Below are 27,162 nucleotides of genomic sequence, written 5' to 3'. Positions count from 1 at the left end.
TACATATGTAAGCAAGCGAAATGTTGTTTCGTCCGATTGAGTTTTATTTGCTACTACTCTTGGAGATACTCTAATTTTTGCTCAATATCTAAAAAGAGAACATTACTTATTAATTAAATGTAAAAGAAAGAAGAAGGAAAATTGTTTCAATCAAATAAAATTAATAAATAAAAAATGAAAATGAAAGAAAGTGATAAAGTGGATCTTCAGGGGCATTTAAGTAAACTTGCAGCCTACTGTTTGTGCTCGTCGTGCTTGAGTTCTCCCTATATAAATACCAGTCGTGGTAGCATTTCTAGCTGACCAGAACCGAATTGAGACTTCAAGTTAGTGTTCTGCTCTTCCACCAACCCCCAAACCAGAAGGTAAATTTGCTCTGTGACTTTGGGTTTCTCTTGATCTTGAAGCTTGAAGCTTGAAGCCCACTTGATTTATCCATGTGATCATTGTTCAGAATGTTGGTTCTTTTAGCATTTGCTCATATTTGGCTTCTGCGTCGTTGGATTGATTAAGATCTGTCAGTTGTCGATAATTTCAAAAATCCACAGATTTATTATGATATTTGGTGCATGCTTGCTTGTTTTCTCATGATAGATCGACCTCTAATTTTTTTTTCTCCTTCTGTTTGGTTTTTTGAGTGAAATGAACTTGACATTGTTTATGAAATTGAAAAGAAAGAGTTGTTCATTTTCTCTGATTTTCCCTTGGCCGCCATGGGAGCGACCCCATGGAGAAATTATAGTTATGCTGTAAAGGGTTATCCTATATGAAATGATTAGATTTATAGTTTTGAAATTATTCTTTGATAGTTAGATGAGGCATGATCTGTTACTTCTTGGATATTATTTTCTTGTCCGTATTAGATAATTCTATTTGGGTTAGTTCTCGGGAAAAAAATTGAAAAAGTGAGAGCTTTTTCTCTCGTTTCATTTTCCCCTCCAAATTATGAATTGTTAATGGTTTATTTCAAGCCATCATTTTGCTTTATTTTAAGTCAACATGGTATTCTGTCATGCATTCTATTGTGCTACTCTTTTTTGTTTCACTAACTAAATAGTATACCATGTGATTGTTGCAGCTTTCCATTTACTTGTATCAATGGCTCCAGTAACAGCAGAAGCATGTTCTGATTCGATAAAGCCTAGAGGTGCTTCATTTTCTCTGTTTTATATTTATTTCTAAATTCAGAACTTTTTTTGACAGCTTTTGTGGCCCAGGTGCTGCATTAGAAACTTTAGCAAACCTGTTAAATATACTCTTGAAACCCACTGGTGTTTTTGCTTATGTCTCTGTGAACAATTTACGTTTTCTGCTTTTATGTACTAACTACTTGTGTCTACTTTTGCTCACATTGATAATTACTAATATTTGAAATTTTTATTTATTTGGAACGCTGGTTTTTTAAGTTTCAAAATGTTTTCTATATTTAATCTTATTGGTTATAATGCAGATGTTTACATTGTTGGTGTTGCACGAACACCAATGGGTGCCTTTCTTGGTGCACTTTCATCTTTACCTGCCACCAAGCTTGGGTCGATAGCTATTGAGGGTAAGTACAAGATCTCCTACTTCCTTAATGGGGTAATGTTTCAGATTTTTAGTTTCTATTGTTTAATAGGTTGCCTCTTCCGATTTTACATACTCTTTTATGTCAACCTGCAGCTGCTCTTAAAAGGGCCAATGTTGATCCATCACTTGTGGAAGAAGTTTTCTTCGGAAATGTTCTCAGTGCAAATCTGGGGCAGGCTCCTGCTAGACAAGCTGCATTAGGTGCAGGAATACCTAATTCAGTGATCTGTACCACTGTTAACAAAGTCTGTGCATCAGGGTTGAAAGGTGCAACACCATAATTTTCTCTACTATTTTTTTTTTCTTTGAACAACAAATTTTTTTTTTTGGGGTAGGAAAAATGATTTTAGAATAACACAAATTTAATTTCGATGATTGCAGCGACTATGCTCGCAGCACAAAGCATCCAGTTGGGCATTAATGATGTTGTTGTGGCTGGTGGCATGGAAAGCATGTCTAATGTGCCCAAGTATCTTGCAGAAGCGAGGTTAATACTTTGTCTGATTCATGGCTCTCTTGGCCTCTAAAATGAAAATTCAACAGACACTGATTTGATGCAAAATGCAGGAAGGGATCTCGACTTGGACATGATACTCTTGTTGATGGAATGCTGAAAGATGGTCTGTGGGATGTCTATAATGATTATGGCATGGGAGTGTGCGCTGAATTATGTGCTGATCAGCATGCAGTAACAAGGGAGGACCAGGTAATATTTATATTTAAGCCCTTTTATACAATAAAATGTTGTAGCACATTACCATAATATATAAGTTTATTTATATGTGTTTGTGGTTGCTGCAGGATAACTTTGCTGTTCAGAGCTTCGAGCGTGGTATTGCTGCCCAAGGCCATGATGCCTTTTCATGGGAAATTGTTCCAGTTGAAGTTTCTGGAGGAAGGGGAAGACCATCAACAATTGTTGATAAAGATGAAGGTCTAGGAAAGGTAAAATAATAAATCATGCTTATGTCAGTCAGACACCCAGGCAGATCTATCTTTTTCTTGCACAATATAAAATCTCCTATAGTTGTCCCCTCCTAACAGGAATGCAGTTTTTGAAGTAGATAGTTTCAATGCTTGAAAGTAGAGATATCTCATTTTCATCCGTTGCAGTTTGTTCAGCCAGCAGTCTTCTTAGTTGTCTTCTTCTAACAGGGAGACAGCTTTAGAAGTTGATAGTTTCAATGTTTGAAAGTAGAGATATCTCATTTTCATCCCTTGCAGTTTGTTCAGCCAGCGTTCTTCTTAGTATATAGGGAGGAAGAGGGGGTGGGAAGAGCAGTCTACAAACTTTTAACTATAATGAACTGTTATAATCCTATTTTCTTTCATTTTTATTTTGAGTTCAAATCTGTCACTTGTCATTGCTAAGTGATAATAAAAAGTATCTCATGTACTAGAAGTCTAGGATATATGTGATTCACATTTCTTGAGCTCACCCCAGCTTTTTTGTGATGCCAGTTTGATGCTGCCAAATTACGGAAGCTTCGACCAAGTTTTAAGGAGAGTGGAGGTTCTGTTACTGCTGGCAATGCTTCCAGTATAAGGTTATTAATTTATACATATTTATGTTCAATGATTTTTATTTAATTGCCTTCATCCAATTATTTATTGTTTACATAGTCATGCTTCGAGCCACGAGGTCACTGCAATAAATTTTATTGTCTGATGTGTTTTTATTGCCTCTCTTGTTATCCCTTTTACAGTTTTTGAAATGAGCAAAAAATTTACTTGTTAAGATGTCATTGGGTTGATTTTTAATTGATGGAACCAAATGCAGTGGCCTTCCATTTTTGGTTTCATAAGTCTTACAAACACATGAACCCAAGTTTTAATCAAATCTTGAATTCCTTTCATCAACAGTGATGGTGCTGCAGCATTAGTTTTGGTGAGTGGAGAAAAGGTATTGAAGCTTGGGCTACAAGTGATAGCAAAGATCAGTGGATACGCTGATGCTGCTCAGGTACTATAGTAGTTTTTGTATATCTGAACAAGATGAGCCACTGAAGATCTTGAAAGTTGAAAATCCTTTTTTTAATATCATTTGTACCACTATGCTTACATGAAATCGATTGTGCAGGCACCAGAATTATTTACAACTGCTCCTGCTCTTGCGATTCCAAAAGCTATTTCAAATGCTGGCTTGGAAGCTTCTCAAATTGACTTTTACGAAATCAATGAAGCCTTTGCTGTAAGCCATTATAATTAATGCCAAGCTTTTAAAATATTAGCTTCTCAAGGCTGTCAATCATTAATTGGTACGTTTTTTTTGTGTACAGGTTGTGGCTCTTGCAAATCAGAAACTGCTTGGACTTAACCCAGTAAGTTCCCTCTCTCTCTCTCTCTCTCTCTCTCTCTCTCTCTCTCTCTCTCTCTCTGTGTACACACACAACACATAGAAATTTGTAGTATCCACATGCGGGCAAACTAGCACACACATACTAGCATAGCAGTTCAGATTTGCTCTTATCGCTCATGTGTGCTGTTCTGGTTTCAGGAAAAAGTTAATGTGCATGGTGGAGCTGTAGCATTGGGACATCCTCTAGGTTGCAGTGGAGCTCGTATCCTGGTCACCCTTTTAGGGGTACATACTATTCACTTTCTACTTTTTTTAGGGAAAACATATTACATTAAGAATGAATAAGCTATGATCTATCTTTTTGGAATCCTTGCTCTCTCTCTATCTCTATCTCTCTTTCACCCCCCCATCTCCCTTTTTTATTCTAGCCTACCTGCAATTATTTTCTATCGAAGGATATCATTTTCCAAGCCCCTTATTCAAAGTGCAATCGTGTTGTAGGTACTGAAGCAGAAGAGTGGGAAATATGGTGCTGCCGGTATTTGCAATGGTGGAGGTGGTGCATCTGCCCTTGTTTTAGAGCTGTTGTAAGTGAGTTTCATTTCGATAACTGGTAAGTTTCGTGCATTCCACTGTCAGAAATGGCGAATTATTACGACTTAATAGCATTTACTGGGATCTGTTTCACCTGGTTTTAGCTTTGTGGACTTTTCCTAAACCAGAGCTTTTCACCCAAAAAAAAGAAGAAAAAAGTCAATTAGCTTATGAGTTACATGACTTGTGTTTCAGGTCAGACGCCGAGGTTGGACCTTCTCGTGTGAGATGAAACTGCCACTACCAGAAAGTCCCTGTTGTGCAGTTTTTTCTCCATTTCTTTGTATTTGATTTGCTTCCCAATAAATTACAAGTGTACTTATAGATTTTATAAGAAATATATTTCCAACTGTTCACAGTCTCTCTCTCTCTCTCTGCAGTTTCAAGATTTAATAAGTGGTTTGGGTGATTCTGATAATCCACCTAAGGGTTTGCCAACAACAAAACCAATTAGCCCAAAACTAAAGGGTGATCTCAGTTAATTCCACAATATCTAGTGTCTTCCAAAAAGAAGATTACACGATGTCTAGTACGAGGCACAATTAATTAGCAGTTTGATCCAACAACACTCTTTGCCTCGTACTTTGTTTTGCACACAAAAAAACCAAAATATGAGCTCAAAACAAGAAGCACAATTTTTTAGGGTGCTGCTTCAAGCTGCTATTAAGAATAGCATCTATAATCATCCTCTCTATTTTTCAGTTAAATTTTAGTTAAAAACATATAAAAGTTATTTTAGGAGCTCTTTATAAAATTTAAACTTCAATCGTGCTCTCTAGTTTACAAAGTCATAAATGCTATAACTCTTTTTTAATTAGTCCATCTCTATTAAAAAATAATATAAAAAATAATAAATTAAAAGTTTGGAATACTCATTAAATAAAGCTACATTAAATTATAGGGAGCCACTAGGAGTTCTTTCTCTCTCCTCATATTTAGGAGCTCCTAAAGGTCTTTCTTCTTTAGGAGGTAGGTAAGGAGCATGGTTTAAGTTGTATTTTTCTAAATCCTCCCTAAAATTTGTCTAATTAGATGATTTAAGGAGCCCATTGTAGATACTCTTAAGAACTAATCCTGTTTGGAATTGTTTCACGAAAAGTTTGATATTCGTTCACTTGGAGGAGAGTACTTATATTAATACTTGGGTTTAATGGTGACGCTGCCCTATAGCGTTATTAGTTTATGTATTATTATGAATAGACGAGCCGATTCATATGTCATAATTTAAGCAACATTATTAAACAAAGTGGTGAATTTGTGGTGGTCTAACGGTGTTTTTATTACCTTGGGTTAATCATTTTATTAGTCCCTAAATTTTGACTCAATTTGCATTTGAGTACCTTAATTTTCAAAATGGTTCCCGTGATCCTTTAACTTTAGTTTCATTTGGACAAATGATCCTGCCATCAATTTTGTTAGTTTTTTCTGTTAAATGCAGGGGCAAAATGGTATTTTTATATTAAAATCGAAAAAATGAATAAAAAAATCATATCTTTAAAATAACAATAAAATCAAATCAAATAAAAAACCAACAAAAAAAAAATCAAGTTTTTTGGGAGTAGAAATCGGGAGAGAGAGGGAGAGAGAGTTTAATTTTAATTTTTTATTCATATTTTAATCAATTTTTATTAAAAAAAATACCATTTTGGCCTCTGTACTTAACAGAAAAGTTAACAGAATTGACGGCGTAAAAGACCACGTGAACAATTTTGAAAATTGAGGTACTCAAATGTAAATCGAATCTAAATTTAAGGACTAATAAAATGATTAACCTTTATTACCTTAGTGAATCCATACATAACGCATGTGGCCATTTGTTGGATAGAGGCCTAATACCTTCATATTGCTTGCCTCAAATAACTTTATTTAGTAGACATAATGAGGTAGGTGTTAGTTAATCTCAACAATTTGATGCTTTTAGGACATTTCAATATTAAATAACACATGATCCAAAGGGAAACACCTGTCAAGAAGTTTGTTTAGAAAAAAAAAGGTAGGAGCTTCTACGTAGAAATTTTTTCGTACTTAACAAATTTTTCATATTTTAACTGTTAATACAATGTGACAATATATTAATAGAAACACGTGAAAGACTGTCGCTAGCAAAACTTAAACGTACACTCTAAAAACTCAAAAGCGAGATTTTCTCGTTCATTAAAAATGAAAAGAAAAAAGACAACACTCTTTTCGTTTTCAGTCCCAAAAAGATAGCAACAATCTTCTTTGTTTTTTGTTTTTTGTTTTTTGGCCAGAACAACATTTTCAGTATATTCAAGGAATTTATACTGTTCACCATGGAAGGAAATAGACAGAAGTGTATGATGCATAGCTGGAAGCACCAATCAGCGTTTAAATTGTTCAAATAGTGGGCCCCGCATAAAGCCCATTCCATTCCCCATAAATCAATTGCATGGCCCATTGACCCACACAAACACCCCCTCTTCTCTCTCCTCTCCTCCCCCTTCTTATTCTTTAGCTGACCTCACCTGAGAAAAGCAGGACTCATCATCTTCTTCTTCATTATCATCATTATCATTCATCAACACCTTCAATACTGAACAGCTTGAAATCCCTAAAAGTAGCAAAAGCAGTCGCCTTTTTCGTCTTTGTTCTCCAGAAATCTCAAAGCGAAAGCCATGGGGGTAAGCTGCCAAGTCCTTTGATTTCTTTACTGCGTCCGTTTGCTGTGTTTGATCTGAGACGCTTGAGTTTCTGTGGAGCGATTCATTCCACTTTCAGTTTTCTGGTGTTGATGAAATCAATATATAGTCCCCCCCCTGATGCTTTAAATTCCCTTCATATCCATTTGGTTTCTAATTTTGAACAGAAGCTTCTCATGTATGAATATGATGTATCTAAGTGGTGTTTGTGGTTTTCTGTAAGTTTTTCTTTCTGGGTTTCAGTTTATTTTTAATTCTTAGTTTTCCTTTCAGTAAAAGTTACTATTTTTAGCTTCTTGTTTGCTTTATACTAACTGAGTATTTGATAATCAAATTATTTGGGCTTCGACAGATAAGCATATCTGATTGCTCCTTGTGTGTGTGTATCTCTATGTGTGCAAAAGTTGCTCTGTGTTTGTTATGTTGAATGGCCAAATGTAGTTTGCACAACAGACTGCGTGTTCCAACTTTAGTGGCTTCAAGCTAGCTCAATGGTTTAGTATCTAATATTTTAGATGTTCAAGACTTGCAATGGGTTCTTTTTGGAGGGTAAGCCACTCAGCAAGCGGGCGTAAGGCTGTGTACGTACGTCCAACCCTCCTCAGACCTCGAAATGGTGGGAGCTTGGTGCACTGGACTGCCCTTTACAATGGATTATTACTTAGCGTCCTGTCTAGCTATTTGTACTTCCCTTTTTGGTTCTAAAGTCACCCAATCTGATAGGCGTTTAGAAAATAAATTGATATTTTGTTCCTTTTAGGCATGTAGTAGTTTACAGCAGATCTCTTACAAGTTCGTTTAATTTCAAACCTCATTCTTTTGGGAATACCTTCATATTGAGGAGTAAATACTTGCATGAATATTTATAAACCAAAGCATGAATACATAAGAGTCTATGAGTTCCTATATCTTGATCATTTATTCTTATGCATTAGAATTAAGAATACCAAGTATTGATAAGTGTTTTTTTTTCGACGAATGGGAGTCAACCATCACCTTAATTTTAGTCATCTTATTATTATTTAAATTTCGTTTGCCTTTATTTCTCCACGCAAGCATCTGAGCATTGAACATGGCACACAATAAGATTGTGTTATTACATATCAATTTGGAACGCTTTGACTTCAGATGATTGATTCCCTCCAGTGAAATTTTGTCAATCCACAGGAAAAGGGTGTGCCGTTGCCAAAATTTGGTGAATGGGACGTCAATGATCCAGCATCAGCTGAGGGATTCACTGTAATCTTCAACAAGGCTAGGACTGAGAAAAAGGAAGGTGGAAGACCTGACTCACCATCAAAGGATGACCACGCATTTAAGCACGGAGCAGTTCTTGGAAAGCCTCCAGCTGTAAGTTGTACTTACTTACCTTACACTGTTCCCCACTTTGGAAAGCCTTCATCTCTTTTATGCTTGACTCATTTTGTATTTGCATAGCCATATCTTGTCCTAATGGCTGAAAAGCTGGACGGCTGGTTTAGGTTGAAAACATAGAAGATTCACTTGAGCCATAATGAGTTTTGAATGTACAGTACTAAAAGCTGGAGGGCTGGAATCTTTACATATTAAATACTAAATTTGCATATAATTCTTTACTTCCCTAATTATGTTAGACTAACTGCGGCACTACCAGGAGGTGGTATTTTTATCACTTCGAAGTTCATGTTAGATTTTATTTGAACTTTGCATTATCCCTATTAAAATTACATTATTTTAGTGCCTAGTAATTCTGATTTTGAAACTAGTCTATGTTCAACTGTAAAGTGACCGGTTGTGGTTTCACAATATACAGAATTTTCTTCTGCAAGTGACCTAAATATTGGCTTGACAATGCCATAATTTTTTTTATACCCTGAGCCTGAATATATCGCGTAATCATGGATTCCTTGGCTATACTTTTACTAAATTGCCTCAGAACCTTCTCTTTTTCATGTATATTTGGTTTTTGTTGCTTGCAAATTTTATTGTCAGTTTTCAAAATTTCTGCATTCACTTTAGTCCACATTCCACACTGTTGAAGCATGTTAAACCAATTTCTTTTTTTCCCATTCTCACTTGCGTGCCACCTGTTGATTTCGCAAATGTATTTGTTTCCCTTTCCATCTTTTCACTTGCCAGATTTTACCATCCTCATTTTGGTAAGCCACTCATCTTTCATTGTCAAATGATGTCCAACTAATGTCGCACCAAAAAGAAAAAGAAAGATATCATGGTCTTAAGCTACATGATAGCTTCAAAAGGGATATAATGATTTTGACCCTTTTTTTGCTTTGATTTGTAGAAGAAATGGTTTTGCTGCTTGTGTGCGGAATCGTGAGGAGGCAACTACCATGTCATAAACTTTACAGGAGATATTATTATGTAGTAATGCCCCCATGCCGATATATATTCCAGAAGACTGGAGCTGTGTTCAGAAGCCGTGATTGGTCCTGCTGGAATCTGTTTGCTGTCTTTATGAACGTTGGTAGAAATGTGGGCTTATTTGGGGACAGACATGATTGGAAAATGATACTGTTTTACATTTATGTATACTGGTGAACTATATTTGCATGTAGCTTTATCTTCTTGAATCAATGCTTGATTCTGAGTTTATCATGACTGTTTGTTTCCTGTGTTCGATTCAGTTTGAGTTTCGTTGTGAGTGTATTTGCATATTTGTGCAATGTGAAGCTTTCTGTTTTCTTTTAAATGAAGTAATTTTTTCCCCTTCAACTATCTCTGAGTTGGGAAGTTCCAAGCTTTAATGACTCCGTTGATTTGCTTGAAAGTTGCTTCTTCTAGTGATCGTTTAATAGGAGCATACTTTTGGTCTCTTATGAATTCGAAGTCTGCTTAACATTCACTCATACTCTTTGTTTGACTCAAACAACCCTTCACATTTTTTACAATTTGTTTTACTCAAACAACCCTTAATGTTTATTCGAGTAACAATGAGCATGACTGAGGGTTTAAAAACAACTTGGATCAATCAAGGATTTTTGTTAAGGAGGTCTTACTAGGTGAGCGGGACCATTCAAACGGATGCGCCACAAAATTGAATTGGATGGTATTCTGTTTTTACCATACAAACCAATGTCCACCCTGAGGCAGCCTCAACTGACAGATACCACAACATGATCTTACAAATCCATCAGAAGGCATCAAATTAGCTTCCAAAAATCGATTCAAGTATCAATGACAATAATCAACTCAAATAGGCTGACAGTAATCAAAAAGACCATCTTTAAAACATTAACTCCTGTGAATGGTACAGATTCCGTTTTGTGATATTTCAATATCAATATTTTCCATTTTCTAATATTACAATCAGTAAATAGGCAAAGGTAAGTAGACAACTGATCTAAACCCTAGATGATCCAAGCTTGCGTTCAAACAAACGTTTCAAGAGAACAACTTGGAGGATGCTAACCCCAATGAGTGCTCCTGATTCAACTAACGCCTTGTGGGTTGCTCTGCGGCTCATTCCTTCATTCACTGCAGGCCAATTATATAATATGTCAACATATATTCCAAGATTTGGGGACAATGCCCAGATAAAGCTTGACTAATCACCCTATTAGTTTCATGTGCACATGCGTGGCATGCCAATGCAAGTGCAAAATGATGTACTTCTTGAAGTACCATAGTTGGAATCATACTCATTAGAAACTAAAATAGTTTACACTCCCACTCTTATGTTTAAGGAAAAGAAATCGAAATTTGACACAGAAAAGATGGTTCTTCAAATAATACCTATTGCCTGGCGGTCAGTCTCGGCCTCTAACCAATGTTGTTCAAATTGGATGTTGAAAAGGGCTTCCTCCAATTTCGCTATCTGCTCCAGCAAGGGTGCAAAATGCTCTGCATAGATTCACAGAACAGTAAGTGATCACTCTTCTGCTAAAAAGAAGATTAATTTCGAAACAAACTGCGGGGGTGAAATGGAATAACATGTAATGGACACTCACCATCTTTAGCATGCTGGTCATAGTAAGTAAAGTGAGCAGCATGTACATCAAAGTCAATGGTTTCATGGTAAGGAGACTTATTAGTGAAGCAGAACTGGTGAACACCTTGCTTCTGAACCACAAACTCAAACTTCTCGCTTGTCTTGTCACGTATGTCATTAATTTGTTCACCAGAAGGCCCCTTTATCTGGAGATATTGGAAACATAGCTCCAAGGTAAATGATAGACTATGCAAATTGATTGCCACCATTACCATTGTTATGTTATTCAATAAACAGCAATGTCCTAATTGAAAAACCAACTTGGATTGTCTTATAACTTTTGCTTAAACCAGTAACCTAAAAAAAACCCTACATTCTAATTTACATATTCTATCTCCCATTTTCATAACAGAAATCCACATCTTTATACACTATTCAAAATTCCAAGTTCCCAAGGCAACAAAAACAATACAAATCAGCACAATCTATTGGAACTTGCTCAACAATAAGACCAAACAGAAAAAGTTCTGAAAAAAGCAAACAATTTGGCCACAACAAATTACCAAAAAAAAAAAAAAAGAAGAAGAAGAAAAAGAAATGAAACAGCTTACCACAAGATCAACACCATCTTCAGTGTTATGCCAAGACGAATCAACTTTGATGACAACAAAAGAGACGTGAATGGTGTCGCCCTGGTACTTTGCATCATGAGAGAAGCACTCCTCTCTATCTATCACGAACCTCAACCCATCTGACCCTTCCATTTGGCACAAAACCAGCAAACCCATCAGCGCCAAACCCAGTGCCACGTGTCCCCTGACCCACAACTCCATCTCTACTGTTTAAGCATCAAATTCAACCCACCAAAAGAAATAAAAAAAATAAAAAATCAACGATCAATGAGTAAAAGTTCCAAAAAATCATTGCTCAAATAGTTATTTGTACATGTAAATGCGTAGATCGAGAAGTCGAAGAAGCAGAATTATTACCTCTGAAATTGTTGATACGCAGGAGCAGAAGATGGGCTGTGGTTTTTGTGTTTGAGTGAGGTTTGAAAGAACTCGGGATTTAGGATGAACTGGGATTTGGGAAGTGCCAAACTCAAACTAGGCTGTCGGGCCACGGCAGTTCTTGTTGGACCAGCATAAGGTACTCGAGAGACGGCGTCGTTTCCTGGTTGGCTTTCAACTGAGCCAGCATGGCGGGGTGTGATTCAATAACTTGATTCACTGGCCAATGGGAAACCCCCACGTCGGATTATGCTTGCCAGGTGGAAAAAGTCATGTATTTCGCTTACGTCGGCTGTGAGCCTGCGATATCAAATACCACCAAGAATTAATTTATGTTGGAATTAAAAATTAACGTTTTGTTTTGGGCAAGGATAGATTTGCAGTGTCATTAATTTGTCCTCCCTTTTTCTGCCATGGCGATTGGTTTTAACCATATTATATATATATATATATATATATATATATTTTTAGGACTGTTTCCAAAATAAAATTAAAGGTTGTTGAGGTATGAAAAAACTAACTAATCACTCAAATAATTCAAGAATTTGCAAAGAATCCACTAGTGTAGTGATTTGAAATAATTGATCCCTAAGACAAGTTCATGCTCTAACTTATTTAAATAGATATCCCCTTTTCATTATTATCATCCCCTTGGTGCTAGTTGCACTTGCTTGCTTTGGGATTTTTTAAAATTAAAAAAAAAGTTGAAATTTTTTTTTTCTTCTTTCTGTGAGATATTTCCTTTTATTCAACATAGAAGAGGTCGCGAGATAATAGTTGAAAATAAGTAGAATAATTAAAGTCCACTATCAATGAGAGGCAAATTAAAGTCCACTCTAAAGTCTGCAGAAATTCATGGACAGATGTTCGTGGCTCAAATGCAGGAAAAAAACTTGTACCGAGGATATCATTGTTTTGCTATCCCGGCCAGTAACATGATGACACGTAAAAAAGTTATTCCACGTGTCATTGTGTTATTGGCCAAGAATAGCAAAAAAATTATTATCCCCGTTGCATGAGAGTCTCTCTCCATAAGAGGAATAATTTTCTGCCCCAGAGGGAAAAACTAAATGAAGGTTATTACCACAACAGAAAGGATACTCATACCAATATGAAACTATTGACATGGCATTTTTCTGATTCTCAGAGCATATGCACTAGCTCATACAACAAATTTATGCTCATATGCGTGCGCTAGGGACGTCGTTTTCATTTTCCAATTACGCACAAACACATTATAATCTGGAAAGGATGTTTATATGCCACAACGAAAAGTTCAGGACACATCACATTTCAAGTACACAGACAAATTACATTCAGATGAACCTGTACTTGTTAACATATCAAAATGTCCAGTATATCCAATGAAACTTGACTCAGCCTACACAGGTATGAGATGTCAGGAGTGTCTCATTTGTTTGTCACATTTACCTTTTTCGTGGAATCTGCGTGCAGGCAATATCAATTATGATAGCCTTCATCACAGCTAGCCACATCTGTACAACCTAACAAAAAGTATTCACAAGCTCTGAATATTCACCTCTACACCTCATCAGGTAGCTGTAAGATCCTATCCTCTTCAACGACTAACCTCTGGTGAAGCTTACAAATATGATTAGCCAATCTCTCGAACAAATCCTTTAGCTGCTTAGCCGTACTGTACTCTTTAGTCCCAGAAATGACAACCTTCAATTCATTGCAAGTTCCAGTTCTTCTAGTCTGTTGCACATTCTGCAAAATCAATGACAGTAGCAGTACTTTCAGAGGAAACTTGGTGCTTTATACTAGTCATTTTAGATTCTATCAGGTTTTGGCATGCTCCTCCATCTCTTTCTCAGGAGAATGCAAAGATTACATCAGGTAAGTCATGTAATGTATGGCGCAACCCATTATGTGTTTTAATGCAGATACAAGGACTCTTTCCAAGCACTGATTAGCCAATACAAACTATTATATAAAATCAATAAATTATGGGGGTGTTTGCAATGATCATGCTTGAAACATGTTGCACTTTCGATACAAGTGTGGATGGAGTTAATCCCACAACAATAGGTGATACAACAATCTACAATATAAGTTAAGTGATCTAGTACTAACAGCATAGACATTTTGAGATAACACCTCACATCAATAAAAGCTCACACAAAAATCTAGAATATAAGTTGGGTGATCTGGTAACAAAAGCACATAGACATTTTCAGATAAAACCTCATATCTAATGAGTCCATAGGGCTTGGCCAGACCCAGTGTTGGCTCTAGGTGGTTAAAAAGTGAGCCCAAACTGGTACATTGCCCAACAAAACACTATGGGGCCTGAGGGTGAATCGTCATTTTATAGAATCAAATAACAGGATATGATCTAACAGAGCTTTCATCTTTATAAGCCATTAGCCACAACAAAGCAAAAATGATAGGAAACTAACCTGAGATGTGAGCCTGAAGGTTTCAATCAATGCCATGTGTGTGTCATGTACTGGTGTTTTTTCAGTCATTAACCAAGGCCTGCAGAGAACTAAAAATTATGATAAACTTAACAAATCAATCAATAGAGCTAAAGGTTCAGGATGCCAAAAATTACATCCAGGTTCTAGCTGGCTGTTTAAATTACACAAAGGCTGCAAGATCTTTTACTTAGGCATCCAATAAAAACATTGGAACTATACCATTTTAAGATTGACAATTTTGTATGATTTATAATTACTGGAAACAGACTTTTACACTATATACCTTCCTCTTGAGGAAATGATGATGTGATCTGGATTCTCCAAAAAGGCAGATAACTTGTCAAAGTTCCGTTTGCTGTGCAACAGGATAGCTCCTCGTGCATATGACTCTAAAACTCTACTGGGTGAAACAAATGCTTGACATGGGAATGAAAGGTGGTAATGAATAAATTCCATAATGGTTAATGGTGATATCCCCTTCTCAAGATTGTCAATGATTATCATATGAGGAACTCCTCCGATATCTACGTCATCTCCTGTTTGTTCCAAATATATACAGATAGGTCACAAGTTTAGACTTCCAATAATCTCTGCCTTTGAAAAACCGTAAAAGATTTATTAAAAAAAAAGCATTTTGGAAAAGCTTAAGCAAATCAGTTCAAACCTTTTAAATGACTTGAGGTCGACCTGGCAAGCTTTGTTTCCTACAAACAAACAGACGAGCTCATATGAAAAAACCCACATAAATCACCCAAACCATATAGCAGAAGTATCCAACTAACATGTAAAGACAAGATGGACCACTCAAAGTTACTGTTAGATGCCAAAAGCCTAAGATGTTCGATATACTTGTCGACATCCATGGGCTCACTACCAACCAGAGAACTACCAGAATTTCGCACAACTTTCAACCTCACAACCAGAGTTCAAGTACACCAAAGGCTCTCAACTCTCTTTTTTAGTCAAATTTTGTTCACTCTTCCAACCAAACTCTTGTTCCTCTTACATTAATCATTCACACTATTAAATACATCCAACAGTCTTTTATATGGACTTAGCATTTGCACCCCAGAAAAAAAACCATCAACAATAAATAAATAAATAAATAAAGAAGAATCCTATAAACTCAAACATAAATTTTAGCCATATTCCAACAATAATCAAAATACAGCATGCATAATCAAAAGCTGAACATATTTATACACCAAAAGAAAAAAAGAAACTTGCCTGTTTTAAACGTTGAGACCTTGCACCTGAATCAAAAAAGCCAGTGGCTTGAACCGTCTTCCTGGCTGAGTTTAGAAAAGAGGCGAGCAGGGGATCCAATTTGTCAACAGCAAGAGGAGGCTGGATTCTGCAAATGTTCTCAAGAGCCTGTTCACTCAATGACCCGTAATAAGGACCGTGCTTCCATGAAAGGATAAAGCTGCATGTGCATTGCTCTTCGCCATTTTCAAACCGATGCTCATTACGCACCACCTAATCATCATAATCACTACATTAATTAGCTAATCAAGTTCATAATTTAACCAAAAAAAAAAAAATCATAAACACAGTGAGAGAGAGGAAATGAAGCGGCTAACCCCGTCCACAATGGCGTCGTAGAAGCGCCGATCATCGGGGTAAGCAGAGTGCGCGGCGCAGACGCTCAAGCCCTTGTGCACCTGAGAACACTCTGTGTCCTGAAGCTGAACCGACATGGGCCTGAACCGGCACCTCAAAAAGTCGACGTCTTTAAACGACTTCAAGTCCTTGCCGTCGACGACCTCGTCGTGTTCGTCGGCGAACCCCGAGAATTTGACCCTCAGTCTCCGGCCATTGCCGCCACTGTCGCCGTTGCTCTCCGTCTCTATGCGCACGTCGTACCAGGCGTCGTCCTTGTACGACTTGAACTCCATCACCTCCACCGTACGATTCGTCGGCCACCTTTCTCTCAGAAAATCAGAGTTCCCTTCTTTCTTTGGCTCGCTTCTCTGCTCTGCTTTTGCTTTTGTCGTTTCGTTTCTTGTTTTTGTCTTTTCTCTCTTGCAGGTCTGAAGCAGAGCTTCTGACCAGAAAAACAAAAGAAGCTCTGCTACTATGCCGTTTTCGAGCGCACTTTTGCTAACGAGTCGTTTCATTTGTTCTTTAACTGTTATTGAATAGGCCCACTGTGAATTTCACTTTACCATTACTAATTAAGGTTACGGTTACTGACCGAAATGGTCCTAACTTTGGTTTATGAACTAAATTTTTCATTTCAATCGTATTTTAATTATTCATTTAGTATTAAATTGGTCTTATCGTTCAAGTCTGTCAATTTTGTTATTAAATTGAGGGGTAAAACCGTCCATATAATTCCTCACCTCACACCCAAAACCACCCAACTCCCTGCCTTCTTCTGGTTCTTCGCCCAACAGATCAAATCAAACTAAGAAAATCAATTATTTATAAGAAATTTTTCTAAACTTCATTTTCCACATATTATATTAATTTACACTTCGTTCAGATGGAGAAAAATAAATCAGGATTTAACTCAAAGTTGGAAATAAAGAAGAGAAATTGATATTTTCTTTGTTTGGCAACTTAAGCAAGCATATAACTTATTAAATAAATCGTGAAAATTGAGGATGTAGATTCTTGAGTTTAATTTCTGCCAAAAAATGAGTCATTTCTATTGAGCAGGAATTCATTTTTCACTGTAATATATGACATTTACAAAATTCGACATACATAAATCCAAACATTGAAATTATTAATTGCCAGAAATTTAAACGATAAAGGTCTCAATTTCGTCATTTAAGAATTATATGCAATGTTCAATTCCTTCTTCTAAACAGGGAAGTTTAAATAAAAACTAGTATAAAAAAGTGAAAATTTAAAACGAGAAATTTTGTTGGATATAATTTATATATATTATAATTATTTGGTTTAATATATTATCATATTCGTCATTTTAAATGGAATGGTGTTTTGTTTTTTATTTTTTTATTTTTTGGGTTTTTATATAAGTAGAAATATATAAGTATGAGTAGTTCTATATAAGCTAACTCTTATCTCAATTTTCTCATAAGGAATGGACCGTACATAGTTTCACAATTCTCTGAGTCTCACATAATGCGAGAGAGTGAGGACAAAAAATTGGAAAAAAAAAAGTGGGTGTGTTTACATTACTAATTTAGTATAGTAAAAATTTGAGTGACTATGAACTTCTTCATTTATTTTTGGTAAAGTATTCACATGTATAGAGACCCATGACTCAAAATTAACATTATTGGGACAACAATACAAAACCATCATCAAAACCTTTTCCTAATTTTATAAATGTGACAAGTGCTTAATCTGTAGAAATAAATGAGATTGAGTGTGACTTCAAATATATGAGAAAACTATATTAGCATCAAACTAGACAAGTGGTATTTATTCTTAATTGCATTCAAGGTTAGGTCTATTTTGAAGTGCATGATGACTATTTTGGAGTGTCAAGAGAGAAACTTAAACTTGCAACTCCACCATATTATACACAATCCGTTAACACGATATAAACTTGCATGAAAAAAAAAATCAATATTTGGGTCAATGCTTAACGAGTCGTGTTGAAAATGTGCAGACTCGTTAAATTAACAAGTCATGTCGTATGAATTTGCAAATACTCGTTATCACCCGTTAAGAGTAGTTTTGCAATTTTATATATCTTTCTATTTTACTTTTTACTTTTTTCTCATCATCTCTTCTCCTCCTCTCCCTCAACTCTTATCTAGTTGATTTTGATTTTTGATTTTTATATTCTTAACGTGTGAAATGAGTAGTTGTGTTATTCATTATTTTAACGGGTCATATTCGTATTTGTTATTTTTCACCTCGTTAATTTAACGGGTTGTGTTAATTCATTAAGAAAAGTGAGTTGACATGAACACGGCAAACACTACCAGTTTGCCAGGTCTACCAGCTAACCTTGTTTTGTCCTGTGGAGCAATGAGCTATTTTATTTTATTTTTCTTTTAATCAATAGGGAAGGGTATCGAATTTTGGTAACTTCTGACATTGAAAAGAGATATAACACCAGACTAATAGCTAGTTGGTATTAAATCTAGTCTGTTTGAATCATCATTTTGCAACCATTAACTAAATTGAGACGAGAAAAATCAAACTTTAAGTACAAAGAACAGTAAATTCAGATATATATTTATATTAATTTCTTACTAATCAAAATCTCATGTAAGAAATGTTTACATTTGCTTGTCAGAATTAGCTTTTCATGGAGTCCCCTAGGCAATCTCAATTATAATAACTTTCACTACAGCTGTTGTATATTTGTACAACAATACAATAACCATTACTCAAGGAACTCAGGCTTTAAAAGCATTTACCTCTTCCGCATTGCATTGGAAAGATGCCAGATCCTTCCCTCCTCAATCAGTAACCTCTGGTGAAGTTGGCATTGATGATTAGCAAATTCCCAAAATAAATCTTTACGCAGCTTGCCTTTCTTGTATTCTTCAGTTCCTGAAGCGAACACCTTCAGTTCATTCATAGTTTCACTTCTTCTACTTTGTTGTTGTTTCTGCAAAAACAATAAGAATAGTATTACGTTGATGCGGTTATACAAGTTGTTTCAGGTTGTATCTAGGTTTGGTATTCTTCTTAACTCTTTCTTGGGGAGGGAGCTCTGAAGATAAATTCTGTAGTTATCATGGCACAGCTCTGTTTTAATGCAGATACAAGGATTACTTCCGAGCAGTGATTAGTCAATAGTCAAGATAAAGCATTAAGGGCTAGTTCGGTGCTTAAGATTGGATTGGAAAAGACACTAAATTTAAGGCTTGTTGAACGAGGAAATGAAGATAGAAGCGCATGATTTATGCAGTTTGGGGGATTAGGAGGGATAACTTGTATTGATATTCTATCATTTTGTGGGGATCATATGTAATCCATCTTCTACCTTCAACGTGATTAAAAAAAAAAAAATCATTTCTTCCTTTAACATGCTTTGAATATAGGGAAGCGGCGTAGGGTGGGTTGGGCGACAGCCTGGGGCCCAATGGTTAGAGGGGCACACAAATTTTTTATACAGCTTGTATATATATCAGACCAAACCAAATACAATATTACATATATAACAGAGCAGCATGTGCACACTAAACTAAACACAAACCCATGCGGCTGCAACAAATAGTTTTTCTTTTTTAAAGTTGTAGGCCAGATGCAAATGATTACATGAAGCACTTAACCCAAAGCGATTCGCATCTTGGTGTACGAAAACAAACTTAAAAAAGAAAGAAAAGTAGGTCACACACGCACACGCTGGTCTCCCAACTCTAAAACACAAAAACGCAACACGATTTTGTACTGCATATCAAGCACAGAAACAGCAAGCTCTTCAAAAAAAGCACACAAACAGCAAGCTTGGGTTTTGTGTTGATTTGATTGTTGAGATTTTTATCTTAAAATTAAAATGTTTCCTAGAAAACAATTATCTGGAAATCTGAACAATCAATTCATTTAGAAAATAAGAATGCTGTGAACGAAGAAGTGGATGATCCAGATGAAAATGAGAATGGCCATGGTGAAGAAGATACAGAAAATGAATGCCAAGAAACAAGATTTGATTTGAACATTTATGATTCACGAGTTTGGGATAATTTTTATGCAAAAATGAGAGATATACTTGTACAAAATGGTCGTGTGAGATACGCTAATCTCATATTTCCTATGGATGAACAATCTAGACATTTTTCCACACAAATTATTATCTTAGAATGTTACATGGATTAGCAATATTAGCCATTAAAAAGGATATGTCGGAACACATTGATTATGGAAATATAATCGATGATTTTGCTTCCAAAAGTGCGATAAGAAGACATTTTAAATTATAGTATTTTTATTTTGTAGGTACATGTGCTCATGGAGGCTGGAGATGAAGCATGGACACCTGAAAGTTACAAAATATGTGGTTTATGTTATTGAATACAATGTTTTGGGGTAATCTTTTTCCTTCATTTGGGGTTTTGTCGCATTGGGTTTTCTCCGAGCAAGGTTTTAACGAGACCCAAATATTATCCTTGTTTTTTTGTAAACTCTTATCATTGTCAATATAATTAATTAATTAATTAATTTTTTATTTAAATTTTAATGATTAATTTGTTAGAAGGGCACCATCTAGACTTTAGCCTTGGGCCTCATAAGACCCAAGACCGGCCTTAATCATATCATATCCAATCCTAAGCACCAAACGAGCCCTAAAGGGTCGATCACTAAAGGGGCTGCAAACACATGAACAATTATGCAACCCGTTTAATAACTATTCCATTTTTAGTTTTCAGTTTTTGTTAGAAATATAAAGAAAATATATGGGAGAAATGAAAGATGAAAAAGAGTGGAGGAAGTGCGGTGGAAGGTTTGTGGAAGAAATACATATGATACACAAAATGAAAACTAAATTTTTCAGTAGTTTTCTTATTCAAGGTTTTGTTTCATACATTCTAATTCATTCCTCTCTCCTCCCCCCTCTACATTTTTTCCACATACTCTCTCTATTCCTAGCAAAAACTAAAAACTAAAATGTGGTAATCAAACGAGGTCATAGGGTACTAACCTGAGATATAAGCATGAAGTTTTTAATGGATGGCTCATGTACCCGTGTTTTCTCAGTCATCACCCAAGGTCTGCATGAAATTATAAAATGATGCACGTGTTAACCAATCAATTAGAGTAAAAACCATATTAAGATTATCAACTTTGCATAATTTATGTAGGACTACCAGAGGATCGTAAAAGCTAGATGTTAAGAAATAGATCAACATTGCATATCAAATTAACACCCTCGCTCAGGAGTAGCCCCACTTGCACATGAGGAGGAAATGAAACTAGAGAAGAAAAAAAAATATACGTGCAGCCACATACTACACCTTGTAAATCAACAAAGATTTCTGGTGGGAGACTGGATGTTTCCAACACATGACCCGCAAACGAGGACTCTGTGCCATGTTGGACAATCACTTAAGGTATGTTTCGGAGTGCTTCTGAAAGAGTTAAAAGCATTTTTAGTTGTCTAAAAACGTTTTTGACTGCATTTGGCAGAACAATTTAAAAGTGCTTATGGGCCATAAAAAAGGGTTTCTAGAGAAGCATTAGGAAGCGCCTTCAAAGTGCTTTTCCAAGAAGCACTCGGAATTTTAACAAAATTTTTGATGTTCTTGTAATAAAAGGGCTTTTAACATAAGCACTTACAAGGACAAATATTTTCAATAGAAGCAGCCCCAAACCCTTAAGACCCCAAAACTTGACAACCACTTAATCCCCAAAGCTTGGACAACCACTTAGACCCCAATGTCTAGGGAATGCAATTCAAGCTAACGTCTACAATCAAGAAAAGAGGCATTTTACATTAGATACCTTCCACTTGAGGAGATGATGATGTGATCGGGACCCTCCAGAAAGTCAGATAACTTGTCAACATTCGTTTTGCTGTCCACCAGAATGGTTCCTCGAGTATACCACTCAGACGACATACATGGCAAAACAAATGCTTTACAGGAGATTGAAACTTTTTTATGTCTAAATTCCACAATTTTTAACGGTTATAAACCCCTCTCAAGATTGTCAACGATTATCATATGGGGGGTCCCTTCGATCTCCCTGACATGTCCAGCCCTTTGCGAAGGATTTCCATTCATTTCTGGCTTGAGGAAACTGTAAAAGATTAAGAAACTAATGCATTTGGAAAAGGTTTTAAGGGCAATTTGTACAAACCTTTTAAGAGACGAGATAAGGCTTGAGGGTCGCCTTGAAGTGCTTGTATCCTACAAATAGGCTGACTAGCATAAAAAATGGAGTTGTGGAAAGTCCTAGACAAATCCAAATAATAACTAAAGACAAGAGAGAGAGTGTGAATGGAGAAAAGGGATGGTTAATTACGTTACCAAGAAACAATTACAAGGATTTCTCACAACTTTCAACCTTACATAGCTCCAATCCCACAACTAAGCCTTAAATCTCAGACTCTTCCACTCCACTTGTTTTTTTTTTTTTTTCAACACAAGCAACAGTTTGAACTACAAGGAGAGAGAGATTTCTCACACACACACTACATAGATGCCAAGGGGGATTGAACCAGAGACCATTGGTTTACAAGTCAAGACCATTTTCCACTAGGCTAGACCCTATTTGTTCTACTTCACTTGTTAAAAATAGAGCATCAAATCTAAAATTGATTGTCAATGAGTGCAGAAGCTCAGGATATTATATAATTCCATTATATACTCTTAACGCGTGCATCCTTTAATCTAAAACATGGGTTTCCTACTATGGTCCATGCAAAAAAGAAAACATTCAACACAAAACTAATTGACAATAAATAGCGAGGCACAAGATATTATGGCCACATGTGATGCCTAGAATTGGATCTTTTATTTTAAGAGAAACATTTGAGGCCAACTTCCAAATTTTGTCAAAGTTGAAGATAAACGAAACTTATCCCTTCTAATCCTCACAAAATGGTAGCATATCAACACCTTATAACTTATCCGTTTTAATCCCCACAAAATGAAAAATCATTCACCTCATCCACCTTTATTTCTTACTTCATTTTGCCTCAAATCTAGTACCTTATCCAATCCAATTCAATCAAATCCAATCTTGGGCGCCCACGGTAGTCTATTGTAACGCAAGACTTCATCATATTTCAATGTGCAATATACTTTCGACATGCTCTTTTATGCAACCTTATGAAAACTCTAATATTATAAATTATTATATGGTAATGGAATATGAAAATGTGATATAAGAGCAACTTTAATGGTTGTATGTATATGGGGATGCATGCTAAATTTATATCCAAGTTCACTGGAAAGTGCTCCAATTGATAGATGTAAAGGAATGGTAATATACATAATCGCCGAAAGTTGCAAAAAAAGATGCATAATTGCATCTGATTTCGCATCCCAACTTGTGGGGCTCGCTTAGTGGTGCAAGAAGAGAGATGAGAGAGAAATTAATAAAAAATGGGCAATTGTGGGTCCCGCTTCGTGGTTACATCTCATTCCATTGGAAAACAAATCACATTTAAATCCCCAAACCCGGAGGTATAAAGGGAATGTAAATATGGCTTTACATCCCCAAATTTACATACAACCATTAAAGCTGCTCTAATCCGTCAATGTGTTAATATAAAAAAACTTTTTGTATATGAATGTTATTAAAAACACAAATCCAATATATGAATATATAAATAAAATAAAAACTTGCCTGCTTTAAACGTTGAGAAACGCTGGGCCTACAAGCTTTTTCATCATAGGCAGGTTCATGAGGAGTTGCACAAATTTTAGAAAGGGTGATTTCAATTTTCTCCCTGGCTGTTTCTAGAAAAGAGGTCAGAAGTGGATTCATTTTGCTTCTACGAGGCTGGACTCTGCATATGTTTTCAAGATCTTGAACAGTTAAACACCCAGCTTTTGGACCGTGTCTCCAAAAGAGAATGAAGCTGCATGGGCATTCTTCTTCTCCTTTTACAAACCGATGTTCCTCATGCAAAACCTAAAGATTTAAAAATACCATCAATGGACTATTGATTTTTGAAATATTTAAACACTTTTTTAGTACTTATTAAAAAAAGGACCTAATGAAGTGCTTCCTAAAGTTGCACTTCCAAACATTGCCCTTAGGCCGAACCACTATAAAAGTACCTTTTAATGTTTGTTTCTCAGTGCTTTTAGAATAGCTAAAAGCGTTTTTAGAGAATCAAAAGCACTTCCTCCAATGTTTGAAAAGGCAAACTTAAAAAATGATTCTGGATTATAAAAGAACTTCTTAGCACTTCTTCGAGAAGAACATGTTCTAAAGAAAATTTTGTTGTGCTTTAAACAAAAGTGCTTCTAGTAAAAGCATTTATAAGGGCTCGTTTGGGAGTGATTCTGGCCTATAGGGCTTGCTTGGGAGTGATTCTGAATTGGTCAGAGTTACTCTTAGGGAGAATCACCTTCCATGTGTTTCTCCATATAATTACTTCAGTGATTTTAAGTGATTTTGGGCAAAAGCACCTCCCATATGATTTTCCATAAAATCACTTAAAACCACTTAAAAGCGATTCTACAAAGAAGTGATTCTCCATAAAAGTGCTTTTTGGCCTATCCAGAATTACTTCCAAATGAGCCATAATTGTTTCTTACATAATTGCACACAAAGAGTGTTTATTCACCCAATGCAATTGTACGTTGAGTTAAGTTGTGGGATCTAAAAGTCATTTCCATCGTCGCCAATCGCATTGTTAGTATGATTGAACTCAAGATGAGCCGATCTACAAAACCAGTCCACCATTGAGACCAACACACACCAAGCTAGAGGTGTCATTGTGCCAACCAACCTCACATTGTCAATTTCTTTCGCTATACCTCACCATCCTTCCCAACTAACACAAATGGACTTGGGCATAGCCCGTCTATAAAACCGCGTGAACATTGTGACCCATTCTTGTAAAGAGAATAAAGAGTTTTTGAACACATTAAATACATAGATTTATGTGTGAATATAATACCCGTGGTATCATAATGGAAACGAAGAAGGTAGCTAGCATTCCTATTGTCGAATGTCCACCATTGTGACAAACTGACACCAAGAGCCAGATGTCCACAATCGAACCCAATTGGCACCCCGAACAGTGCAATAAAATCCACTACAATTAAATATTAGTCCATTTATCTTTTAGAATTCAGGCTATTCTAGCCACCCATATCTTTTTTCTTTTTTTTTACTTCTACCTACTGAAATCCTAACATATTTTCTATTAAAATATATATATATATATATTTAATCCTACAATATAATATTAACTAGCCCAAAATTCCTGGTTATAAAAGATCTCTCAAAAAAAATTTAGCCTACTCTGGAAAAAATCCTGAGTCCACCATTGACCACCCCCAAGTGGCAAATTATCGGATAAGGTTTTCTATGCTGCGGCTGCTAACCCCTGGAAGCACAATTATTAGAAGCACATTAAAATTTTAATTAAAATTTAAATACTTCTAAAATAGAAATAGCACTTGAAACTAGTTCTTGAAAAGCATTTCCAAGCAAGCATATTGTTTTGGAATTCTTTATTATGAAGAGAGGGATATTCGAACTTGAGACATCTTCCAACATAAAAACGAGATGCCCTAAATAAACTAGTATTTCAAAAAAATTTGAAAATATCTTTGTGAGGAGAAGTATTTTGAAAATATATTCGGGGGGTTAATCATGTATTCAAAAAGGGCCTTCCTCTACTGGTCCCCCTAGGACAGCGACAAGCCCCCCTTCTATAAACGGAAATGGCCACAGAGAGAGAGATGGGGAGAGAGAAAGGTAGGGAAGAGAGAGGGGGGAAAACTGACCTTGTAGACGACGGCGTCGTAGAAGCGGCGGTCGTCGGGACAGACTGCGTGGGCGACACAGACGAGCGTGCCCTTTGCTACCTGCGAGCACTCATTATCCTGAACCTGTACGGACACCGGCCTGAACCGGCGCCTGAACTCGGCGATATCTTTGAAGGAAGTCAAGTTATTGGCGTCGAAAACCTCGTCGTGGTCGTCGGGGAAGCCGATGAACTTCACCCTCAGGCAATCGTAGCCGTCCATCACTATCCGTGCGTCGTACCACGCGTCGTCCATCTGCGACCTGAACTCCAACGCCATCACACCCACTCCTTCCACCACCACCACCTGAAAAATGATTTGATAATACTAACCGCCCATGGCCTTCCACCAACCCATCTTTCACGGGCTCTGCTTTTTAAAGAGAAACAATGGCAAAAATGAAATAAAAAAGAACATTCTAGATTAGAGAAAGACAAAAGAACACACAAAAAATAATAAAAAATAGGTTTCCATTTTCAGGTTACCCCTACCATCTGTTATCAGCTTGTACGAATTCTGTATCAGTCCAGAAATACTGTATACCCTACTTTTTTATTCGTTTTATATGTTGGGTTCAATCAACAAAAGTTACAAAAGAAAATGCGAGCCCTTCACAAGATCCAAAACAATTGCCAAAGTTTTGCTATTTTCTAATTAGAACAAGTTTTATATGCATTGATATGAAGGGAAGAGAAGAAGATGAGAGAGTATTATGATATCTACGTAATGAGAATATGTGTGAATGTTACAAGTTACGTACATTGTCATGTACTGTTATCAATTCACGTGTTATAGTGGTGAACTAATAACATGTAATGAAAATAATAAATAAGAAATTCTAATGGGAGAATTGAGAGGAGAGAGATAATGAAGAAGCAAATTAAGTATAACGTTTGGCTGGAAAATTATGCACTAATGACCATTTTACATTAGATAATAGGGATTTTGATTGGAAGTAGATTTCAAAAACAACTATCACCACTTGGGATAGAATCTACTTCCCAAATTATTATTATATTATACTTATGCAAGGTGAAAATTTCGAAACATGTTTTCTAATTTCAAGAATTAAAAGTTTTTTTTTTTTTTTTCAAAGTTAGTTTAGTACACATGCCACCCATTAAGTGGAAAAGAAAACGAGGTGAAGTTGTAAAGATTATCTTCTTGATATTTTCAAAAAGTTAGTGCAGTATACATGTCACTCATTGAAAGAAAAAGATTAAAATGAGAAATTGTAAACATCTCTTTATCTTTACAATCTCTCATTTTTATCTTTTTCATTCAATGAG

At 36.0% G+C, this 27,162-nt stretch overlaps 5 protein-coding genes across 15 annotated transcripts; 2 read left to right on the top strand and 3 right to left on the bottom strand.

The window, feature by feature from the left end:
* Positions 261 to 4,824, top strand: LOC18781883 (acetyl-CoA acetyltransferase, cytosolic 1). The gene is made up of 14 exons (XM_007215406.2): positions 261 to 365; positions 1,079 to 1,147; positions 1,451 to 1,549; positions 1,663 to 1,836; positions 1,951 to 2,056; positions 2,137 to 2,275; positions 2,371 to 2,514; positions 3,031 to 3,116; positions 3,433 to 3,532; positions 3,650 to 3,760; positions 3,849 to 3,890; positions 4,067 to 4,153; positions 4,370 to 4,481; positions 4,658 to 4,824. Exons 2-13 carry the CDS (start codon positions 1,099 to 1,101, stop codon positions 4,457 to 4,459), a joined length of 1,227 nt encoding a protein of 408 aa, XP_007215468.1. The 5' UTR covers positions 261 to 365; positions 1,079 to 1,098; the 3' UTR covers positions 4,460 to 4,481; positions 4,658 to 4,824.
* On the top strand, positions 6,878 to 9,834 carry LOC18782507 (RPM1-interacting protein 4). 3 transcript variants are annotated; one of them, XM_007215106.2, is made up of 3 exons: positions 6,878 to 7,340; positions 8,290 to 8,472; positions 9,404 to 9,834. In XM_007215106.2, the coding sequence occupies exons 1-3, from the start codon at positions 7,215 to 7,217 to the stop codon at positions 9,437 to 9,439; spliced, it is 345 nt and encodes a 114-aa protein (XP_007215168.1). In that variant the 5' UTR covers positions 6,878 to 7,214; the 3' UTR covers positions 9,440 to 9,834. The 3 variants fall into 3 exon arrangements, with proteins under 3 accessions (XP_007215168.1, XP_020416467.1, XP_020416466.1); XM_020560878.1 differs by having other exon boundaries at positions 6,880 to 7,104; XM_020560877.1 differs by having other exon boundaries at positions 7,111 to 7,340; positions 9,407 to 9,834.
* On the bottom strand, positions 10,286 to 12,219 carry LOC18782820 (transmembrane emp24 domain-containing protein p24beta2). 2 transcript variants are annotated; one of them, XM_020560989.1, is made up of 5 exons: positions 12,040 to 12,219; positions 11,662 to 11,888; positions 11,070 to 11,256; positions 10,855 to 10,962; positions 10,286 to 10,596 (listed from the first exon to the last, which is right to left on the bottom strand). In XM_020560989.1, exons 2-5 carry the CDS (start codon positions 11,881 to 11,883, stop codon positions 10,463 to 10,465), a joined length of 651 nt encoding a protein of 216 aa, XP_020416578.1. In that variant the 5' UTR covers positions 11,884 to 11,888; positions 12,040 to 12,219; the 3' UTR covers positions 10,286 to 10,462. The 2 variants fall into 2 exon arrangements, with proteins under 2 accessions (XP_020416578.1, XP_020416579.1); XM_020560990.1 differs by having other exon boundaries at positions 11,662 to 11,885; positions 12,040 to 12,175.
* Positions 13,302 to 16,589, bottom strand: LOC18784454. Its single transcript, XM_020559139.1, has 6 exons — positions 16,088 to 16,589; positions 15,732 to 15,983; positions 15,169 to 15,208; positions 14,788 to 15,040; positions 14,484 to 14,562; positions 13,302 to 13,791 (listed from the first exon to the last, which is right to left on the bottom strand). Exons 1-6 carry the CDS (start codon positions 16,400 to 16,402, stop codon positions 13,603 to 13,605), a joined length of 1,128 nt encoding a protein of 375 aa, XP_020414728.1. The 5' UTR covers positions 16,403 to 16,589; the 3' UTR covers positions 13,302 to 13,602.
* On the bottom strand, positions 18,635 to 26,334 carry LOC18783990. 8 transcript variants are annotated; one of them, XM_020561082.1, is made up of 5 exons: positions 25,853 to 26,334; positions 23,733 to 24,020; positions 21,882 to 22,288; positions 21,395 to 21,508; positions 21,082 to 21,151 (listed from the first exon to the last, which is right to left on the bottom strand). In XM_020561082.1, exons 1-3 carry the CDS (start codon positions 26,150 to 26,152, stop codon positions 22,067 to 22,069), a joined length of 810 nt encoding a protein of 269 aa, XP_020416671.1. In that variant the 5' UTR covers positions 26,153 to 26,334; the 3' UTR covers positions 21,082 to 21,151; positions 21,395 to 21,508; positions 21,882 to 22,066. The 8 variants fall into 8 exon arrangements, with proteins under 8 accessions (XP_020416673.1, XP_020416671.1, XP_020416672.1 ...); XM_020561083.1 differs by having other exon boundaries at positions 21,395 to 21,463; XM_020561085.1 differs by lacking the exon at positions 21,395 to 21,508 and having other exon boundaries at positions 21,882 to 22,178; positions 22,239 to 22,288; positions 25,853 to 26,333.

This window comes from Prunus persica, chromosome G3 (assembly GCF_000346465.2).
Source record: "Prunus persica cultivar Lovell chromosome G3, Prunus_persica_NCBIv2, whole genome shotgun sequence".
Taxonomy (NCBI): domain Eukaryota; kingdom Viridiplantae; phylum Streptophyta; class Magnoliopsida; order Rosales; family Rosaceae; genus Prunus; species Prunus persica.
Note: the sequence above shows the minus strand (reverse complement) of the source record. Positions and strands in the feature narration are given on the sequence as shown.

What these genes read in the sequence shown, in the direction of transcription:
- LOC18782820 (XM_020560989.1), bottom strand. Translation starts at nt 11,883, where the DNA reads ATGGAGTTGTGGGTCAGGGGACACGTGGCACTGGGTTTGGCGCTGATG. An exon ending in AAGATGGTGTTGATCTTGTG is followed by an intron (nt 11,257 to 11,661) that starts GTAAGCTGTTTC and finishes CAATATCTCCAG; the next exon opens with ATAAAGGGGCCTTCTGGTGA. An exon ending in GACTGACCGCCAGGCAATAG is followed by an intron (nt 10,597 to 10,854) that starts GTATTATTTGAA and finishes ATTGGCCTGCAG; the next exon opens with TGAATGAAGGAATGAGCCGC.
- LOC18781883 (XM_007215406.2), top strand. Translation starts at nt 1,099, where the DNA reads ATGGCTCCAGTAACAGCAGAAGCATGTTCTGATTCGATAAAGCCTAGA. An exon ending in TGGGTCGATAGCTATTGAGG is followed by an intron (nt 1,550 to 1,662) that starts GTAAGTACAAGA and finishes GTCAACCTGCAG; the next exon opens with CTGCTCTTAAAAGGGCCAAT. An exon ending in AAATCAATGAAGCCTTTGCT is followed by an intron (nt 3,761 to 3,848) that starts GTAAGCCATTAT and finishes TTTTGTGTACAG; the next exon opens with GTTGTGGCTCTTGCAAATCA.
- LOC18784454 (XM_020559139.1), bottom strand. Translation starts at nt 16,402, where the DNA reads ATGGAGTTCAAGTCGTACAAGGACGACGCCTGGTACGACGTGCGCATA. An exon ending in GGTCTCAACGTTTAAAACAG is followed by an intron (nt 15,209 to 15,731) that starts GCAAGTTTCTTT and finishes GTTTGTTTGTAG; the next exon opens with GAAACAAAGCTTGCCAGGTC. An exon ending in ATCATTTCCTCAAGAGGAAG is followed by an intron (nt 14,563 to 14,787) that starts GTATATAGTGTA and finishes AGTTCTCTGCAG; the next exon opens with GCCTTGGTTAATGACTGAAA.
- LOC18783990 (XM_020561082.1), bottom strand. Translation starts at nt 26,152, where the DNA reads ATGGCGTTGGAGTTCAGGTCGCAGATGGACGACGCGTGGTACGACGCA. An exon ending in ACGACGCCGTCGTCTACAAG is followed by an intron (nt 24,021 to 25,852) that starts GTCAGTTTTCCC and finishes TTAAATCTTTAG; the next exon opens with GTTTTGCATGAGGAACATCG. An exon ending in TTTCTCAACGTTTAAAGCAG is followed by an intron (nt 22,289 to 23,732) that starts GCAAGTTTTTAT and finishes GCCTATTTGTAG; the next exon opens with GATACAAGCACTTCAAGGCG.
- LOC18782507 (XM_007215106.2), top strand. Translation starts at nt 7,215, where the DNA reads ATGAAATCAATATATAGTCCCCCCCCTGATGCTTTAAATTCCCTTCAT. An exon ending in AGTGGTGTTTGTGGTTTTCT is followed by an intron (nt 7,341 to 8,289) that starts GTAAGTTTTTCT and finishes GTCAATCCACAG; the next exon opens with GAAAAGGGTGTGCCGTTGCC. An exon ending in TTCTTGGAAAGCCTCCAGCT is followed by an intron (nt 8,473 to 9,403) that starts GTAAGTTGTACT and finishes TTTGATTTGTAG; the next exon opens with AAGAAATGGTTTTGCTGCTT.